This window comes from Acartia tonsa, chromosome 11 (assembly GCF_053477335.1).
Source record: "Acartia tonsa isolate MP-2025a chromosome 11, ASM5347733v1, whole genome shotgun sequence".
Taxonomy (NCBI): domain Eukaryota; kingdom Metazoa; phylum Arthropoda; class Copepoda; order Calanoida; family Acartiidae; genus Acartia; species Acartia tonsa.
In genome coordinates this window covers 14,118,935-14,140,513 of record NC_137270.1, presented here as the reverse complement: position 1 = coordinate 14,140,513, position 21,579 = coordinate 14,118,935, and the positions used below count along the sequence as shown (strand labels likewise).

General features: G+C 34.5%; 1 protein-coding gene across 1 annotated transcript in view; it reads left to right on the top strand.

The window, feature by feature from the left end:
• LOC145331987 (uncharacterized) overlaps nucleotides 1-21,579 on the top strand; it is a 29,820-nt gene that overhangs the window by 7,536 nt on the left and 705 nt on the right. Inside the window, exons 8-24 of the mRNA XM_080176883.1 lie at nucleotides 1,331-1,400; nucleotides 2,691-2,755; nucleotides 3,116-3,180; nucleotides 3,788-3,850; nucleotides 4,390-4,456; nucleotides 5,233-5,260; nucleotides 5,781-5,827; nucleotides 6,908-6,987; nucleotides 9,399-9,459; nucleotides 9,597-9,692; nucleotides 10,709-10,780; nucleotides 11,162-11,202; nucleotides 11,474-11,534; nucleotides 12,437-12,509; nucleotides 13,589-13,651; nucleotides 14,134-14,273; nucleotides 18,447-18,509. Coding sequence (XP_080033009.1) covers nucleotides 1,331-1,400; nucleotides 2,691-2,755; nucleotides 3,116-3,180; nucleotides 3,788-3,850; nucleotides 4,390-4,456; nucleotides 5,233-5,260; nucleotides 5,781-5,827; nucleotides 6,908-6,987; nucleotides 9,399-9,459; nucleotides 9,597-9,692; nucleotides 10,709-10,780; nucleotides 11,162-11,202; nucleotides 11,474-11,534; nucleotides 12,437-12,509; nucleotides 13,589-13,651; nucleotides 14,134-14,273; nucleotides 18,447-18,509 — 1,155 coding nt within the window. The remainder of the gene's footprint in view (nucleotides 1-1,330; nucleotides 1,401-2,690; nucleotides 2,756-3,115; nucleotides 3,181-3,787; nucleotides 3,851-4,389; nucleotides 4,457-5,232; nucleotides 5,261-5,780; nucleotides 5,828-6,907; nucleotides 6,988-9,398; nucleotides 9,460-9,596; nucleotides 9,693-10,708; nucleotides 10,781-11,161; nucleotides 11,203-11,473; nucleotides 11,535-12,436; nucleotides 12,510-13,588; nucleotides 13,652-14,133; nucleotides 14,274-18,446; nucleotides 18,510-21,579) is intronic.

Genomic DNA, 21,579 nt, shown 5'->3' with positions numbered 1-21,579 from the left:
AGTCGTCGAACGTGTCTTCAAGTGTTTTTGATGTTTTTAAGTATCCACCTCAGGTATAAGTTATAAAATACAGACGAATTTATAGATGTAATCTTGAAAAGATAGCTTTAATTTAAAATGATAAATATGCGTTATTTTTACCAAAAACTAGACAAAACCCTTTTTTGTTGTTGTTGATAGCAATATCTTATTTCTTTACTCTCGTTTATATATAGTTTTAACCTAATATCTTTTGATTTAATTGTTATTGGTTTGAAATTTTGACTAAAAAGCTGGCTTAAAAAATAGCTCATGTGTGATAAAATATATAGCATTTTGCGCTAACTTATGAAGGGTTTATACAATAAGTATAATTATAACAGCAAATATTTGAAAATTATTTAAAATCATTCAATGTTTAATGTAAGATTAAGCCAATTGTTAATCACGAAATTACATATAGGTTTTTCATTATTTTGCTAAATAATCTATAAAATATTTACACATTGTAAGTCAACTCTTGAGTTATGTAAGAAGTACAATATCGGCTGATAGATCTTATTTCAATTTTGAAAGATAATTTTATAAAAAAAAATAAAAAAAAGTTGATTTTGTTTTTTAAAAGTGAGCAAAACTAATGTAGAATTTTTGGAAATATTTTTAATATTTTTTAAAAGCACAAAAAATCTTGATTTCAGGCCTATATTAACAATTCTTAAAAATCCTAGTAGTATCGACACATCCTATTTTTTTTACGTCACTAAGATAATTTCTAAGACACTAATACCGGGTTCCAACTTTGAATTTATGAATTTGCCGCTAAAATGAGCCAATTGATCTTCTCTGAGGTGGGTTTTTATAAAATAAAATTTCGTGTACATTACAACACTTGTAAACATCAAGATGCCAACTAAAAGTCAAAATAAGTACATTTTTTATAATGTACTTTTTAATCCTTTTACCTTTGTTTTTCTATTAAGTAGTACTCATATCTTCATAAGATTTATGAGAAAACAAAGATAGAAGGATTTAAAAGTAGATTATAAAAAAGTACCTAATTATATTGATTTTTAGTTGGCATCTTGATGTCTACAAATGTTGTAATATTAACAGTATTTTTTTTGTGAAACCCAACAAAAATGGTTTGAATATTTTTATCATATGTGGAAAGCAGTCTATAATACGGTGCGATAGATATGCTTCTAAACTGATTAGTTTTCGTTGGATTAGAACTGGTTCTCAGCCATCTTTAAAAATCATGTATCTTATGGTTTATAAAAACAAACATTTTTTTTTATTTATTATTAATAACTAATACTATAACAATTTCTTTCATAATAATCTATTTTAGATGCGCTAAAAGAGAAAACTTTGATTATTTTGATTACAAAATGGCCAAATGTTCGAGACCTGTATATGAGGTAACTCTACATTTCTATCTGTTAAAATTCTGAATTTATTTCAACTTTCAAAACCTATACAAGCAGAATTGGGTATAGTCCTTTTCGTGGCAACACTCATTAGGGGCGATTCGTCGTATTTTCAAAATGGTTTTTAATAGGTTATTTTAGGTTTGGTAAGGTGATTGCCCCGCAGTGTTAGGCTATTGTCCCCGCAAATTTACTTCCCTGCAGGGACTAGAAATAAGAGAAAAGCTACCGTGAAAAATATGAAGAATCCCCTCTCGCCTCTTGCCACGAAATGGACTATTACCGCAGAATTTATATACCAATTGTTCTTAACAAAAAAAAAATTTGTTTGCTTCGTGATCACTTTAACAGACAATTACATCTATAAGTATCGCATTAAGGAAAGCTAAAGTATCATTTTGATAAAATTACCAGTTGCATTTCAGAAGAAAAAAAATTGTGGTTTATTCAGTAAATGTAATCTTTAAATATCCATCATACTGTTCAGTTGTTTGAATCTGTTTACAACGAATAAGAAAAAGTTATTATAAAACTTTGGGGACTAGTGTAATTAAACAGCCCATAGTCCCCTTCTTTTCTTTGGTTTTCATTAATTCAGCCATGTAAGAATCGATATATCGTTTTAATACTTGCATTATGATTCCTGTAGCAGTTTGGTAGAAAGCATCAATTCAATAATAATTATCATGGAAAGTCTGTTTGTCCATAATAAATATTTTTAAAAGTAAAGCTTTTCTATAATTAGGGTCGGTCCGTCCGTCCGTACGTCCGTCCGTCCTTCCGAGATTAGTTAGTTTTTATTCGTTAATTTAGGCATGTTTTAATTGTCCTATCGATTTCAAACTTTGCATGGTGATTCCTGTAGTAGTTAGGTACGATTTAGAAAGTGTAGCAACTCTATAATCGTTACTAGAATGTCCGTACGTTGATTTTTTTTACTTTTTTAATAACAATTTTTTATGTGATAAAATCATCCGATTGATCCGATTTTTTTATTACTGATTCCTATTACAATAAGGTACAATATTATGAGCGAAGCATCTCTATAGAATCAAGTATTAAAATGTCAGTATGTCCTTAAACAGAATTCTGTATTTCAGAAATTTTGCAACAAATTTACGTATAATTTTGTCAAACCTTATATTTTCATATTTTATATATTCAGTTCTGACACTCAACAAAAGTTCATGTTCGTCTGTCATATCGTTTCAGAGCTTCGCTTTTATGGATGTTGTCATCCTTGTTTTATTTTTAAGTATCTAAAAATAAACTATTATTTAGGATAAATATGGCACATTATCGGACAACGATGATGCGCTCTGTGCTTTACAAGAATGTGACTTCAAGTAATGATTCATATTTATTACCATTAGCTAGTTACAAGTTAAATAGGGAAATTAAATATAAAAATTTAAATATTGGAATATTTCACTCCTAGTGATTTGTAATTAATTTCTTTGACCATTTGAAAACATTATCCAGATTGGAAAATAATTCAAATTTTTTTTAAATTTTGAACCCAAATTGATATTTTCCTTTTTCTCACCAATGCTTTTGACCAGAAATTCAATATTTTTAAATTTTTCAAAAAACCTTTCCTTGCGACAAACTCATTTTAAAAGGTGTAAAAATGAGCTTCCTAATCGTTAGAGGAATACTAAATATACTTTATAAATAGATATGGAACAAAATTAATTAATATCTAGGTTGTTTGAATCAGTTCAGGACTGTACCTTCAGCTATTGGAAGCCCAACTGTAAGCCATACCTAGGTAATTACCTTTTTAGTAGCATATCTACTCTATAAGTCACTTTGTCTGTCCTTCTGTCAGTCCTCAATGCTATGCTATTTAAGATAAACTGCTGACTTTTTAAAACCTGCCATTATTTAACTTATTTTGTCCGCTAGTCTGTATTATGCATTTCATTAATTTTGCACAAAAAAATATTATAGAATTTTTTAAAACTTACAAATTAATACCTGTTCAAAAGATCTGTTATTCTAAAAATGTTTGCTTGTACTACCTTCTTTAAAGCTTCTCTTTTATGGATCTTGTCATCCTTGTTTATATTCATTTCTCGTATTCATTCGAATACGGTGGACAGGAACCGGTTCTCATCAATACGAAAAAACTATGTCTAGCATCGTATTATAAACCGCTTTCTACGAATATAGAAATGTACAATCATAAGATTAAAACCATTTTTTAGCCCGTGCCTTCGGCACCTCAGGGCTAAAAAAAACTGGTATTAATCTAATAATTGTACATTCTATATCCGCGGAAAGCGGTTTATAATACGATGAAAGAAATAACTATTTCAGAATAATTAAATACTCTGAGCTGTTTTATAGATCTTACTGTACACATATAAATTTAGGTATGTTTGATGCTGTACAAAGAAAATCTACGGATTCCTATTACTGGTGTTCAGATCCTAATGGTAGGTCATTTTAGATAGAAATAGCTTCACTGAAAAGGAAAACTATGTTGATAAAACAACTCCAAGGCTTTAGAGTAAAGACATGTTTTGGGGTTTTTTCTAAGGACGATTTCTTTTTTAGGTTGTTGTTGCCCTCCTCCAAAAGGTCCTAGGACAAACGCAGGAGTCCCAAACGTCGGAGTGGACAAACGCAGGAGTGGACACCTAACCTAACCTAACCTATTTTAAACCATATTTTATGCTTTTTAAATACCTAACCACTGTTTGGGGGCTTATTTGTATATTCTTAGCTTAACCTAACCTAACCTAACCTAAAAATACCTACTTATATTAATATTTTAGCACTCCTGCGTTTGTCCACTCCGACGTTTGGGACTCCTGCGTTTGTCCTGGAACCCTCCAAAATAGTTATAAACTTTTCCAGGACCTAAACTGTAAAAAAATCCATATTATTTCAGTGGGTTACAAAAATTCTTCTGTAAGACAGACATCGTGTTACTTTAATATGAGGATATATGAATAATTGTGTAATATTTCAGGAGAAAAGATATTTGGTGAAGAAAAATCGACAATGAATTATCCAATTATTAACTGTAAATGTTCAAGGAAATATTATATTCTTTTATATATATATTATCTTAAATTGAATCCTATTCGTGATTTCTAGGAGTTGCCCTTTCTAGTTTTAATACTTTCATTATTACGAGTGTTTACGCCCCAAAGAGGTCTCTAGTGGCACATGAGGGAAGGTGGTTGAGGGGTAAGATGATCCACTTTTCATTATAGTTTATTGTAAGTTGATTAACCATCTTTAAAAATACTTAAACCTTCCCTTGGCATAAACAGAAGCTTCACCGTAAAGAAGAACCATATCTGACGAGTGATTAGTGAGATCTTAAGTAACAGACACACATATAGTCGTGTAGCGTTGTCTGTTTTTTTTACCTCTGCAATAGACTTATTGTACTAAATGGTAAATCAGACACAGTAATCTGTCCATCTTCACAATTTATAGCAGACAAAGATTTCTGTTTATAAGTAGCTTAATATATACAATTTATCCCAATAATGTGATCAGATTATTCCTACATTGTCCAATTAAGAGATTGTTCATTTAGATTTGCTATTCCCAATGTAATTCAATAACTATCATATTATAAAATTTAGTAAGGTTTTTTTGTCAGTAGCTAAAGATTTCAATAACTACTGAACCGATTGAGTTATCCATTTTATTTAAGGTCCCTGGATGGTTTTAGGCTTTTAATTCTTATATCTAAGTTTGTTTTAGTCAATTTTCCTACTTTCTTACTCCTTAAAATACATAGTTCCTAGATGCTAGGGGCGTGCAACCGCTAATAAGAAAGAATATAATTGTTGAACAGAAAACACTGGGATCTAGCACAGAAAAAGGTAATTTCAGTATGGCCTCGAAACCGATTAATATCCGCTGGATTAGAACTATTTTGAGCCATAATAAAAAAAATATGTATTGTATCATATTATAGACAACTTTCTACGAATAATAAAATAAAAATATTAATATTTATCAGTATTGTTAGCCCTGTCTATTCGGTTACCTAGGGCTAACAATAAAGAATTAATCATGCAAGTTTTCATCTTAATATCCGCGGAAAGCTGAATATAATATAAACAAGGAAGACAACATACATAAGGAGCAAAGGACAATAAAACCATACTGGACAAACAGATAGTGCAGATGTTCACTGGTCATAAAAAAGAAAAGGAGAGAATATGTGGTCATTAAATGATGGAAAACCCTGAAACCTTAACCAATAATTTCTTTTTAAGAATGACTGATGTACTAATAGCTGACAAAGTGAATTAAATAGTAGCTTTTCCACTAATAAGTGTACTTGGGGATGGGATAGCCTGTAAAATATTCAAAAACGAAAACATGACAATTATTTAGGAATTAGAACCTGAAATGGAAAATATCGACCTCAGAAATGATGTTAGGTAAACATGTCTTTTTAGAAGTCATGCTACTCTATAATCATTGTTGTTGTTATTATCTTCCACAGAATGATATATCTATTAATATAACTTATCATATCGATAAAAAGCGCAGCAATAACAAAGTACCAATATTATGCCTTTAGTCTGAAAGTCATGGAAGAAGACTTTTAGTTTTATATAATTGTATCAAAGCAAATTTTGGATCTACTGCAGTTCACGGTAAAATATTGCTGGTAACGAATATTGCCAAAAATATATGAATTTAAAGGCTGTTAGCTGCCAAACGGCTGAACTTACAGATCATGCCCGCACACTGTTTTAAGCGGCATAAGAAGGCCTACAAATAATCTGGAATAGTCATAGGTCAATAATGCATAATTATCTCGCAGTGCAGAGAAATGCGCGAAAACGGCCTATTTTACGCGTTTTTTCTTCAGTGAAGCTTTCCCTGTGCATCATTGAATCTTGGCTATTCCAGATTATTTATAGGCCTTCTTATACCGCTTAAAATGGTGTGCGGGTATGATCTGTAGGTTCAGTCGTTTGGCAGATAGCATCCTTTAAAATTCATAGCTTTTTGGAAATATTGCTTACCAGCAATATTTTACCGTAAATTGCAGTAGATCCCAAATTTTTATTATTAAAACTCTTTTGTATCTGCCAATAAAGAAGATTTTACATTGCCTATTTTAATTGTGACCAAGGACATCTAAGCTTTTTTTTTTTGGGGGGGGGGGGTAAAATGAATAGTTTCAAAGTTTGAGGGGGGTAAACATCCCTTTACATCCTCCCCTCTTGGACTATCTTTTTTACCATAAAATTTTTACAATAGTTTATACTACTTCTCATCTTACTAGTCTTATCAACATAATCTCTCATTCGTTGAATCAAAACTTTTGGGACAAACCATAAGTGTTCAATTTTTTTACCAGAAATCTATAAGAAGACTAGTTTTGTTTCTAGCAATCAGAAATTCATATTTATTTTAATCTATTGTTTTATCCCTTAGAATATCTGAATAAATCAAACATTAGCAAAATCACATAATTTTTGTAACCTAACCTATTATTATTATAAAAGTTTGCACTGTGAGGAGAATGGAAATTATGAAGCTTTACAGTGTGATAAACATATGTGCTGGTGTGTCAACTCTGCTACAGGTTAGATAGATAGATAGATATTAATTATGAACCTTTACAGTGTGATAAACATATGTGCTGTTGTGTCAACTCTGCTACAGGTTAGATATATAGATAGATAGATAGATAGATACTAATTATGAACCTTTACAGTGTGATAAACATATGTGCTGGTGTGTCAACTCTGCTACAGGTTAGATAGATAGATAGATATTAATTATGAACCTTTACAGTGTGATAAACATATGTGCTGTTGTGTCAACTCTGCTACAGGTTAGATATATAGATAGATAGATAGATAGATACTAATTATGAACCTTTACAGTGTGATAAACATATGTGCTGTTGTGTCAACTCTGCTACAGGTTAGATATATAGATAGATAGATAGATAGATACTAATTATGAACCTTTACAGTGTGATAAACATATATGCTGGTGTGTCAACTCTGCTACAGGTTAGATATATAGATAGATATTAATTATGAACCTTTACAGTGTGATAAACATATGTGCTGTTGTGTCAACTCTGCTACAGGTTAGATATATAGATAGATAGATAGATAGATATTAATTATGAACCTTTACAGTGTGATAAACATATATGCTGGTGTGTCAACTCTGCTACAGGTTAGATATATAGATAGATAGATAGATAGATACTAATTATGAACCTTTACAGTGTGATAAACATATGTGCTGGTGTGTCAACTCTGTTACAGGTAAGATAGATAGATAGATAGATAATAATTATGAACCTTTACAGTGTGATAAACATATGTGCTGGTGTGTCAACTCTGCTACAGGTTAGATGTATAGATAGATAGATAGAAAGATAATTATGAACCTTTATAGTGTGATAAACATATGTGCTGGTGTGTCAACTCTGCTACAGGTTAGATAGATAGATAGATATTAATTATGAACCTTTACAGTGTGATAAACATATGTGCTGGTGTGTCAACTCTGCTACTGGTAAGATAGATAGATACTAATTATGAACCTTTACAGTGTGATAAACATATGTGCTGGTGTGTCAACTCTGCGACAGGTAAGATAGATAGATAGATACTAATTATGAACCTTTACAGTGTGATAAACATATATGCTGGTGTGTCAACTCTGCTACAGGTTAGATAGATAGATAGATACTAATTATGAACCTTTACAGTGTGATAAACATATGTGCTGGTGTGTCAACTCTGCTACAGGTAAGATAGATAGATAGATACTAATTATGAACCTTTACAGTGTGATAAACATATGTGCTGGTGAGTCAACTCTGCTACAGGTCGGAAAGATAGATAGTAGAAAAATGTTATGAATACAATAAGAACTGCTATCAGCTCTAGTTTTTCGAGATATAAAAACAATTCCTGTGCTACATATAATTTAGCTACGTGGTAAAATGTCCTAATTGATGGATAAAGTTTGGATTGATCATTAGAGATCACGAAATTGATTGATGGTAAATTGAAAGATTGAACAGTAGATAGATCAATAGATATAGCGATAGATTGATTTATTTATTGAATGATAGATTGACCAATAGATTGATTGATAGATTGAACAATAGATTGAACAATAGATTGAATGATAGATTGAACGATAGATTGAATGATAGATTGAACAATAGATTGAACAATAGATTGAACGATAGATTCAAAGATAGATTGAACGATAGATTGAACGATAGATTGAACAATAGATTGAACGATAGATTGAACGATAGATTGAACAATAGATTGAACGATAGATTGAACGATAGATTGAACGATAGATTGAATGATAGATTGAACGATAGATTGAACTATAGATTGAACTATAGATTGAATGATAGATTGAACGATAGATTGAACAATAGATTGAACAATAGATTGAACAATAGATTGAACGATAGATTGAACGATAGATTGAACGATAGATTGAACGATAGATTGAACAATAGATTGAACAATAGATTGAACGATAGATTGAACAATAGATTGAATGATAGATTGAACTATTGATTAGACGATAGATTGATATAGATATATAAATAAAGATATAGACAGTGCGATACATAGATAGAACATAACATAATTGTTTTAAAATAGATACGATAGATTGAATGATAGATTGAACGATAGATTGAACTATAGATTGAACTATAGATTGAATGATAGATTGAACGATAGATTGAACGATAGATTGAACAATAGATTGAACAATAGATTGAACGATAGATTGAACAATAGATTGAACGATAGATTAAACGATAGATTGAACAATAGATTGAACAATAGATTGAACGATAGATTGAACAATAGATTGAATGATAGATTGAACTATTGATTAGACGATAGATTGATATAGATATATAAATAAAGATATAGACAGTGCGATACATAGATAGAACATAACATAATTATTTTAAAATAGATTTATTTTTAGGAAATATTGCCTCAAAAGTTTTGCCAGAAAATTTGATGAAATTCCTTCCTTGCTATGACAGGTGTCCTACATTTAGATTAGATTAGTTTTTTAGGAATCACGAATAAGTTTCGTGATTTTTTCCCAAATTAATTTTGTTGTTGTTATAAGCTGGAGTTGAGTAACTAAACCTTAATGAAATCTTGTTATTTTTTTCAGTATGACTATTGGAAACGTGGATATGATTGGTGGAAAGTATTTCAGAAAGTGTGAGAGTAGAAAAATTGCCATCGATCAGACACAACAATTTTTACAGTATGCTTTTTTGGGGGTTTAGTGATCTACCTAAAAGCGACTAGCGAGCACAGAATTCAGGACCTCCTCCTCATATTTGGGGGGGCTACCTTGTACCCTATATAACATAACCTAAACTAGCAAAAGGAAAGAATCAACTCGAACAAATTTTTCAATAAGAGTGAGGGGGGATCTGTGATCTACTAGATACTTTAGGAAAACTGTCGAACCTATTTTTACATGTAACTGTTGATTACATGAAAACTTTTTAAATCAAACCAATGCAATGACTCATGTCATGATACGGTATAATAATTTTGAAATCGTAGAAACCATATAAGAATAATCGATAGGTTACTAAGATCATACCATTTTTTTCAAATTATTACTTTTTAGTAGCAAAACAAGTATATAATTCGCTTTGTTTGTCCGTCCTAACACTATGGGAGAATTGGGTTTTACTCAGCTGCTATCAAAGCCAGATTTTCTAACTTTGCATGATGATGCCTGTAATAGTTAGGTAGGATTTAGAAAGTTTAGTAACATTACAATGCTATAAGCAAATCATCTCTATAAACGAGTACTAAATATGTATGTTTGTCGTTAACAGTATCCTGTATTTATGCAATTTTGCAATAAATTTAATTACAATTTTGATTAAAATATTATATTAGATAATTATTCTGACATTCTACAAGTGTTAATGTTTGTTTTTCCTACCCAGGCCTAGCTATTCTAACAACAAATTCACGAAACCTTAGGAAGTAAGATGGGGGTATATCTTGTTTTTTTTATGTAACTGAAGAGGGGTGGGTAAGAAGGAGAGGAAAAGGGGAAGGTGGTTGTGGGAAAATTTTCCTTCAGAATTGTTTGTCAGAATCACATTCCCTTTTCCCTGGTCCTACCTTATGTAGTTTTAGAGATTCAATTTTAAGGATGTTGTCATCCTTATTTAGTTTTAAAAATCCATGACGCTTTTATCCGTTGTCGTAATACAGACTTTGAAAAGCATTATCCTAATTCTAGTTTCCTTTAAGAGAGCGAGGCTCCTCTTGGATTAATATGGAGACGGACGAGGATTGTGAACCAACAGGAGGCTTCACGAAAACGTAAGAATATTTGAAATAATTTTTGATATTTTGTGCTTAATTTTTACAGGGAAGGAGTACATTGGACTGTAATTTACACTGGTACTCAAAGTTGTTTATCCAGTTATCTTCTTTGGGAACTTTCAAAGATGCGTAAATTTTTTGGTTCGAAACCAGAAGTGTCCAAACTATTCAACCAATCCTTAATAAAGGTGGGATGTCTTATGTGTTGGTCTGCTTTTGAAATCACAAATATTAGAATAATAAAATCAATACCAGTTTTGTTAACCCATGCCTTCAGTCCAACAGGGCGAACAAAACTGGTTTTAATCTATTATCTTTAATTTTAAGCGGAAAGCTGTCCAAAATATGATGCGATAAATAACTATTTAAATTTGCTAGGTATTGTGACAAGTCTACTTGTGAGTGTGTTACAAAAGGAGGTAGGTTTTTTATTATTAAAATATAACCCTATTAATTAAAGTAGTAAGGATTTTTGTTTGAAGCCTATAGCTGAACCGATAGGGTTTTATCTTTCAGGTAAGCTTCACATAAAATAAAAGTCATAGAATTAATACCAATTTTAAGTTAGCTCGGGCCTTCATCCTCTCAGGTCTAACAAAACTGGTTTTAATCTTATAATTTTTCATTTTAATATCCACTGAAAGCTATCTTTAATACGATTCAATAATTAACAATCAAATATGAAACTAGGAAAATTGATTGACGCTTACAGATTTGCAAGAAATTCCAACTATCCACAAAGCTCATGCAAGTAAGTTATCACTGTTTCTAATATGGCTTTGAAACCGATTAATATTCAGTGGATTAGACCAGTTCTCAGCCATACTGAAAAATTATGTCTGGCATCTTATCCTATCCAGTTTTCTACGAATATAAAAATGCAGAATCATAATTTTAAAACCAGTTTTTTTAGCCCGTGACTTCGGCATTTTGGGTTAAAAAAACTCGTTTTAATCTTATTATTGTACATTTTATATCTGCGGGAATCTGTTTATAATACGATGCAAGAAATAACTATTAACACTATCAAAACTAGCAATATTTTTATTAGCTAAGTGACTCTATAAGAGTATGACGATCAAGCCTAGGTTGTTAGATTTTTATTACTAATTATCCTACAACATATAAACATTAAACAACTGTAAAAGGAGAAATTACGCGGAATACTCAACAGGAACACTCTCAAAGCACCGCAATGATATAATTTGTAGATGTGAGTTAAGCAGGATATGACGAACCAAAGAAATATTGCAGATATAAGTATCCTTTGTTCTTGCACAACCTTGTGCCGCCTTTACTCTAATTTATATGCTTCGCCCCTGGCCTCTAAGGGCTTCACCCCATGAGAGAAGCAAGTTGCACCACATAATGTGAAATAACTTTCCATTTTTTCTCTTTCTTCTGTATGAAACTCTCTTGATGATTCAATTTAATGACTTCCATTTAGGTATGCTGATTTTTAAAATTATATTTTTATATCATTTAAATCGACTATATATATTGCTTCGTTTGTTGCCCTGCCTTTACGGAATAAGAAACCACCCTATATTGTTTATTAAAACTTTGCCCAGGACGACCTTTAAGATGCCTAAATTCTCCTTTTACAAAGAGAAGATTTTTTAATTTTTTATAATAAAAAATTGAAACTTTTAGTTGTGCAAGAGATAAAATTTATGGACTAACATATGATGATTGTGATGCCTATGGAAACTATAATACTCTCAAGGTATGTATTAACATATGATGATTTTAATGCCTATGGAAACTATAATACTCTCAAGGTATGTATTAACATATGATGATTTTAATGCCTATGGAAACTATAATACTCTCAAGGTATGTATTAACATATGATGATTGTGATGCCTATGGAAACTATAATACTCTCAAGGTATGTATTAACATATGATGATTGTGATGCCTATGGAAACTATAATACTCTCAAGGTATGTATTAACATATGATGATTGCGATGCCTATGGAAGCTATAATACTCTCAAGGTATGTATTAACATATGATGATTGTGATGCCTATGGAAACTATAATACTCTCAAGGTATGTATTAACATATGATGATTGTGATGCCTATGGAAACTATAATACTCTCAAGGTATGTATTAGCATATGATGATTGTGATGCCTATGGAAACTATAATACTCTCAAGGTATGTATTAACATATGATGATTGTGATGCCTATGGAAACTATAATTCTCTCAAGGTATGTATTAACATATGATGATTGTGATGCCTATGGAAACTATAATACTCTCAAGGTATGTATTAACATAGGATGATTGTGATGCCTATGGAAACTATGATACTCTCAAGGTATGCATTAACATATGATGATTGTGATGCCTATGGAAACTATAACACTCTCAAGGTAAATGTTTATGGACTACTGTTTGTAAGACCCAATCAAGATGAAAGAAAAGTCCATATCATTTCTAATCCTACATAAAACATAACATTCTTGCAAAAAAAACTGATGACCAGTATTAATCACAATCCAATGTCCACTCTCTTTATTGTTTTATTAACAAAGCTACTCAATAATTTACTTTGTGTGTCCATCAGATAACCATTCCTTAATTCTATGGGGGAAATATGATTTATTCTGCAGCTTTTCAAGGTCGATGACTGAAATTTTTTGTGAAAATGCTTTATTAGTAAAAATTTTCGTTCTTTTTTCTTTAAAGATTTATTTTTGTTTTATGCTCCTTAACCCCAAATGCCGAGGGGGAGGGGGAGGTCAATGAACGCTTAGCTTTGATTTTAAATAATTAGCTAATTAATTTGTAGAGCCATAAAAGTCCGGACGAAGGCGATTTGGAATACTGTGTTAATCCTACTGATAACTTTAGGGTAAGTTAATCACGTTTTAAAGTTTTAATTACTGAATATATCCTTATAATTTCTGTATTATAGTATACTTTGTCAAATTTTTCCGCTCATTCGGTTAGAACTATATCACATTTTATTGCTATTTTATTTACTAGGGGCTACGCCCCCTAGAAGCCTCTAGGGGCACTTAAGGTAGGAGGGGGAAAAGTCAACCTCATCCCATTTTAAATTTGTGTTCAAAAGAGTAAAAACATATATTATTTTTTTTGGGGGGGGGAGGTGAAGACATACTCCCCAAAAATAGTTTAAAACCTTCCCAGGATCTATAAGAAGCTTCACTGTAAAGGAAAATAATATCGGTTCAGCAGTTAGCGATATCCTAGTTTTATTAGCCCGTCCTTTAACCCCTTGGGGTTAACAAACTTGGTTATAATCTTATAATTTTTTATTTTAATATCCGTGGAAAGCTGTCAATAATGCAATGCGGTAAATAACTATTACAGATGAGTGGCCAGGTGAGGAAGAACTCTGACCCTGGAGTGAAGTTTTGTTGTCTTGATTCTGAGTATTATTATGGACTGGACAATGGAGAAAATTATTTCGGTGTCACACCTAAAGATATGAGGAAAAGCTTTGCTTGCAGGTGTCTAAAAAAGGGAGAGGTCATTTTCTAGTAAATCCCGTAAAGGTGTGTGTTATAAGGCCTAAAAATAGTAGTAGAACGATAAGGTGCTCTAGATATATGTATTCCCTATTGAATAGAACAATAGGGAAATTTTTTTTTTTTTTTGATAACCGTACCTGGATTATCTAAAAAAAATACGAAATTTCTATCAAACGCTTTGTTTGGCTCAAACTGACAAAAATTTAAAAAAAATATAATTATAATAATAATGTTTTCTATAGGTACAAGGTAAAGGTTAAGAACAATCTATACCATTAAACAAAGGAAGAAGTCATTCTTTACAGGTTGATTTATTATAATTATATTTTTTTTTATTTGTGTCAGTTTGAGCCAAACAAAGCGTTTGATAGAAATTTCAGATATTCCAGGTACGGTTATCAAAAAAAAAAAAAAAAAATTTCTTCCCTATTGTTCTATTCAATAGGAAATACAAATATATAGAGCACCTTATCGTTCTACTACTATTTTTAGGCCTTATAACACACACCTTTACGGGATTTACTAGAAAATGACCTCTCCCTTGGTTTTTTTTGTAGCAGAGATACTCTACATACATGTCTTTACTGCTCACAGTGACTTCGAAGGTGCTTTGACTTTAGTGTCAGAACCTAAATTGGGACATAGTGCATTTCATTACCCTAGGTTAGGTAACTTCATTTCACTTTTCAATAAAATCTAAAATGCAGCAGTTTTTGAGAAAATTAAATTTGAAAAGTTCAAGTTCAATTTTCACCCACTAGGAGTTACTGCATAATCATGACAAGAAAAGCAAAGATTATTTATTTAAAATTTTGAACAACTTTGCTTTTATAAAGTTCTTCATAAAACCACTCCTGAAGTGAGTTAATTAATGGCCATTTTTATCAATTGCTTTGCTAAGGTCACGGAAATTCAGACTTAAATAAATCATATATAGAGAGGTTTTATGACTGATTTTATAAAAGCAAAGTTGTTCAAAATTTTAAATAAATAATATTTGCTTTTCTTGTCATGATTATGCGGTAACTCCTAGTGGGTGAAAATTGAACTTGAAATTTTTAAATCTAATTTTCTCAAAAACCGCTGCATTTTATATTTTATTGAAAAGTGAAATGAAGTTAGGTACCTAACCTAGGGTAATGAAATGCACTATGTCCCAATTTAGGTTCTGAAACTAAAGTCAAAGCACCTTCGAAGGCACTGTGTGCTAATTGCAATAGCATTAATACTTCGTATACAGTTTATATCTATACATCTTGTAGCAGTAAATTCGTAGAAACATTTCTAGTTGCAAAGCTACTCTATAATTCTCTGTATTTCAATTAGTCTGTACCGCTATGTAGCTATCTAGCTGGTATTATAGATAGACAGCTGTAATTTTAATGAAGATTTGTAGTAAATATACTCATCTAGTCTATACATTGTTTTGTCCGTCTGTCTGTCGGACTCATTCATTCTTCAACAGAAAAAAAATGCTAGTAGGTTTTGTGATTTATTTTGAGCTTAAAAATGTTCTTTCTCTCTTTCTTTTCTTTGTTATCAGGGACAAGGGAAGGTTTCTCTGACCAAAAAGTCTATTAAAATCACGCAATCTAATCACGAAACCTTTATGAGTGTGTAATATTATCGATGATTCAACTATTATTAAAAGGGGCTTGTAGTAATTATGTCTGAGTATAAATTCGCTAATCTAAATTCACTAAACCTCATCAAAAGTTTGTAGATTATTAACAGGGATCGGCAGCCGCACGTAAGCCACGTGTAAGCCTCAGTGATATCGTCATTTTATTACTATAATATTCAGCTGGATGTATAAAACTGCTCTTTAGCAGACAATCCTTCTTTCTGAAATTTCTTTTTCTGCTCACAAGCAGGTTTAAAAGTGAGGCTGAGGCGCGGCTGCCGAACCCTGATTATTTATGTTATTAGCAGACCGATTTTAAAAAAAAAACACAGTAGGGAGATTAAAAACCATTTTTAAATACTTCCTAAAAATAAAATCTTTAAATATTTTTCCTACCCATAAAATTTGTAACTGTTTAAAGACGAAAAACAAAATATTTTGACAAATTTTTACTTCGGCTCATTTTCAAACACTTCCTAATTAACCCTTTAGAGCAAGTTAAAGTAAAAGTTTCAAATTGATTCAATAACTTAAAAACATCTTACTTTAAAGCTCAAAAATAAAATCCTTTGCTCATTACTTATTGAAACAAGGATGACAACATCTATAAAAGCGAAGCTCTGAATTGGAAGGAAATCGAACATTAACACTCATAGAGTGACAGAACTGAATAAACTGAACATATGTCTATGCAAAATTGTAAGTAAATTTGTTGCAAAACTTATAAAATACATGTTACTGTTTAAGGACATACTAACGTTTTTAAGACTAGTTATAGAGAAGCTTCGCTTATAACACTATACCTTGTTGTAATAGGAATCAGTATTAAAAAAATCAGATGACTAGGATAATTTTAATATATAAAAATTTGTTGTAAAAAAAGTAAAAAATCAGCTTGTTTTAAATAGACGTACAGACTTTCTAGTAATAATTATAGAGTTGCTGCGCTTATCATTTTGTACCTAACTGCTATAGGAATTAGCATGTGTAGTTTGAAATCGAAAGGACAATCCTAACCTTTTTAGATTAACGAAAAAAGCTAACTGTAACAGATAGACGTACGGACGGACTTACGGACCGACCCTAATTATAGAAAAGCTTCTTTTAAATAGACGTACGGACTTTCTAGTAATGATTATAGAGTTGCTGCGCTTTCGAATTTGTACCTAACTGCTATAGGAATTAGCATATAAAGTTTGAAATCGAAAGGACAATCCTAACCTTTTTAGATTAACGAGAAAAGCTAACTGTAACGGATGGACGTACGGACGGACTTACGGACCGACCCTAATTATAGAAAAGCTTCGCTTTTAAAAAATAAATGACCTAGAAACATAAAGAACTAAATTCTATTTGACGATCAACTTAATTTAATATAAATCATAAAAAAAACATATATTGGTGCCTTACCACAAAGTTGCCTATCAAGCACTGATCCCCCTCCTTATTTGAATTATATCTTTTGGTTTCTTAATTGCTATACCAAGACTCCCTCCCCTTTGGTCGTTTACAATTTGTTTTAAATTAATGGTCGGGAAAGTGGGGATTCTGTGCTCTACCAGGCACTATGGGGGAAATTCCCCATATTTTAAATTCTGTGAAAAGTTTGTAAATGTTAATATTCGGAGAAGATTAGTTGTTTTTAGTATTGCAGTACATAATAAATCATGATTTCAGGGAAGCTTCTAATTTACATTACCCATTTCGCCACTTCCCTCCAACTTGTTTCACAATTAGAGGCAAGAAGTTGTCAAGAAATACCAAATTAAACCACAACATATATTATAAAATTTAGGATTTGGAAAAGAATAGTTATGTAGTTCAGAATTTTATTGATAGGTGTCGTAAAAACTTTTTTTATGTAAAATTTTTAGATGAGATAAATATCTAAACAATCTTAAATATTTTTGAAAATATTACAGCTATCCACTCTTTGGGATTTTCAATAAATTTTATTCACTATTAAACATATAATTTACGAGTAGTCTATGATTTAGATAAAATATATAAAATATGTAAAAAGCATTATTCATCTCGTTCATCTCAAAACTGAACATGGAACTAATCTCTGACTATCATTTTTGCATGGCTTGTAGTAAAGTGAGCAAAAACTAATAAAATAATGCTTGAGATTCTTATCAAATTCTGCCAAAAGTTGCATAATCTCATCATCTAGTTTTAACTGGAAATCTATGAAATCAGCTCTAAAGCATTGTTTGCCAGAATAGCCTTCCCTTGTCCCTGTTTGTTAAGAGAACTTAAAGTCTACCCTATAACTCACTTTGTCCGTCAATCATGATTTTTTTTGTGCTTCGCTACTTAGTACTTTTGGATATTTATGGATAATGTCATCCTGGTTTATTGTGAGGGGAGAAAGTCGCTCACAGAAAAATTATGACGCCATGAGAGATAAGGAGATGAGGAGTGGGAAAGAAAACCCCAAAATAAGAAATGGATAACCCCTCATTTTTATGACGTCACATGCTGATTTTTTGACCGATTTTCTCCCCTCACTTGTTTATTTTTAGGCCTTATGAATCTATGGGTCTGGATCCAGATCTAAATGAAATAGGCAGCTGTAGAGATTGCAGGCAAGAATTTATTATTAAGGGATAAGACAATGGACGATAGGTTAATCTTAATCCCAAATTATAATAAATAATTTTCTTTTCTAGATAAAAAATATTTGTTTAAAAGTTTGGACACCTCAAGTTTGGAACAAACCAATCAAAATTTAACAAAAGTATCCAAAGTATTTGTACATACGAATAATATAAAGTGAATATAAAACTTTGGGTACTGTATAAAAAACAGTCCAATGTCCCCTCCCTTCCTGATTATTAAACACTTACAGTCAAGTGATTGATTTCATACTATCTTAGGGAGGGAGGGAGGGGACACTGGACTAGACTGGTACCCAGGGAGGGAGGGGACACTGGACTAGACTAGTACCCAGGGAGGGAGGGGACACTTGACTAGACTGGTACCCAAGGAGGGAGGGGACACTGGACTAGACTAGTACCCAGGGAGGGAGGGGACACTGGACTAGACTGGTACCCAAGGAGGGAGGGGACACTTGACTAGACTGGTACCCAGGGAGGGAGGGGACACTGGACTAGACTGGTACCCAGGGAGGGAGGGGACACTGGACTAGACTGGTACCCAGGGAGGGAGGGGACACTGGACTAGACTGGTACCCAGGGAGGGAGGGGACACTGGACTAGACTGGTACCCAGGGAGGGAGGGGACACTGGACTAGACTGGTACCCAGGGAGGGAGGGGACACTGGACTAGACTGGTACCCAGGGAGGAAGGGGACACTGGACTAGACTAGTACCCAGGGAGGGAGGGGACACTGGACTATACTGGTACCCAGGGAGGGAGGGGACACTGGACTAGACTAGTACCCAGGGAGGGAGGGGACACTTGACTAGACTGGTACCCAAGGAGGGAGGGGACACTGGACTAGACTAGTACCCAGGGAGGGAGGGGACACTGGACTAGACTGGTACCCAAGGAGGGAGGGGACACTTGACTAGACTGGTACCCAGGGAGGGAGGGGACACTGGACTAGACTGGTACCCAGGGAGGGAGGGGACACTGGACTAGACTGGTACCCAGGGAGGGAGGGGACACTGGACTAGACTGGTACCCAGGGAGGGAGGGGACACTGGACTAGACTGGTACCCAGGGAGGGAGGGGACACTGGACTAGACTGGTACCCAGGGAGGGAGGGGACACTGGACTAGACTGGTACCCAGGGAGGGAGGGGACACTGGACTAGACTGGTACCCAGGGAGGAAGGGGACACTGGACTAGACTAGTACCCAGGGAGGGAGGGGACACTGGACTAGACTGGTACCCAGGGAGGGAGGGGACACTGGACTAGACTAGTACCCAGGGAGGGAGGGGACACTTGACTAGACTGGTACCCAAGGAGGGAGGGGACACTGGACTAGACTAGTACCCAGGGAGGGAGGGGACACTGGACTAGACTGGTACCCAGGGAGGGAGGGGACACTGGACTAGACTGGTACCCAGGGAGGGAGGGGACACTGGACTAGACTGGTACCCAGGGAGGAAGGGGACACTGGACTAGACTAGTACCCAGGGAGGGAGGGGACACTGGACTAGACTGGTACCCAGGGAGGGAGGGGACACTGGACTAGACTAGTACCCAGGGAGGGAGGGGACACTTGACTAGACTGGTACCCAAGGAGGGAGGGGACACTGGACTAGACTAGTACCCAGGGAGGGAGGGGACACTTGACTAGACTGGTACCCAAGGAGGGAGGGGACACTGAACTAGACTGGTACCCAGGAAGGGAGGGGACACTGGACTAGACTGTTACCCAGGGAGGGAGGGGACACTGGACTAGACTAGTACCCAGGGAGGGAGGGGACACTGGACTAGACTGGTACCCAGGGAGGGAGGGGACACTTGACTAGACTGGTACCCAAGGAGGGAGGGGACACTGGACTAGACTAGTACCCAGGGAGGGAGGGGACACTGGACTAGACTAGTACCCAGGGAGGGAGGGGACACTTGACTAGACTGGTACCCAAGGAGGAAGGGGACACTGGACTAGACTAGTACCCAGGGAGGGAGGGGACACTTGACTAGACTGGTACCCAAGGAGGGAGGGGACACTGGACTAGACTAGTACCCAGGGAGGGAGGGGACACTGGACTAGACTAGTACCCAGGGAGGGAGGGGACACTTGACTAGACTGGTACCCAAGGATGGAGGGGACACTGGACTAGACTAGTACCCAGGGAGGGAGGGGACACTTGACTAGACAGTGTCCCTCCCTCCTTGGGTACCAGTCTATTCAAGTGTCCCCTCCCTCCCTGGGTACTAGTCTAGTCCAATGTCCCCTCCCTTCCTGATTATTAAACACTTACAGTCAAGTGATTGATTTCATACAATCTTAGGGAGGGAGGGAGGGGACACTGGACTAGACTGGTACCCAGGGAGGGAGGGGACACTGGACTAGACTAGTACCCAGGGAGGGAGGGGACACTTGACTAGACTGGTACCCAAGGAGGGAGGGGACACTGGACTAGACTAGTACCCAGGGAGGGAGGGGACACTGGACTAGACTAGTACCCAGGGAGGGAGGGGACACTTGACTAGACTGGTACCCAAGGAGGGAGGGGACACTGGACTAGACTAGTACCCAGGGAGGGAGGGGACACTTGACTAGACTGGTACCCAAGGAGGGAGGGGACACTGGACTAGACTGGTACCCAGGGAGGGAGGGGACACTGGACTAGACTGGTACCCAGGGAGGGAGGGGACACTGGACTAGACTAGTACCCAGGGAGGGAGGGGACACTGGACTAGACTGGTACCCAAGGAGGGAGGGGACACTGGACTAGACTGGTACCCAGGGAGGAAGGGGACACTGGACTAGACTGGTACCCAAAGTGTTATAAGCTAAGTCACGTTATTTTAATCAAGTACTTTTATTAAATTCATATTGGTTATTTACATATTTGTAGTGGCCAAACATTTCAACAAATAATTTTATCTACAGAAGGGATAAATTTGTTTATCATTATTGGGGATAAATTGGGGAAGTGTATCAAATTATTGTCTATTATCTAATTCCTCAAGATTCCGGAAATATCTAAAAAAAAAAAAATTTTTAAGTACTC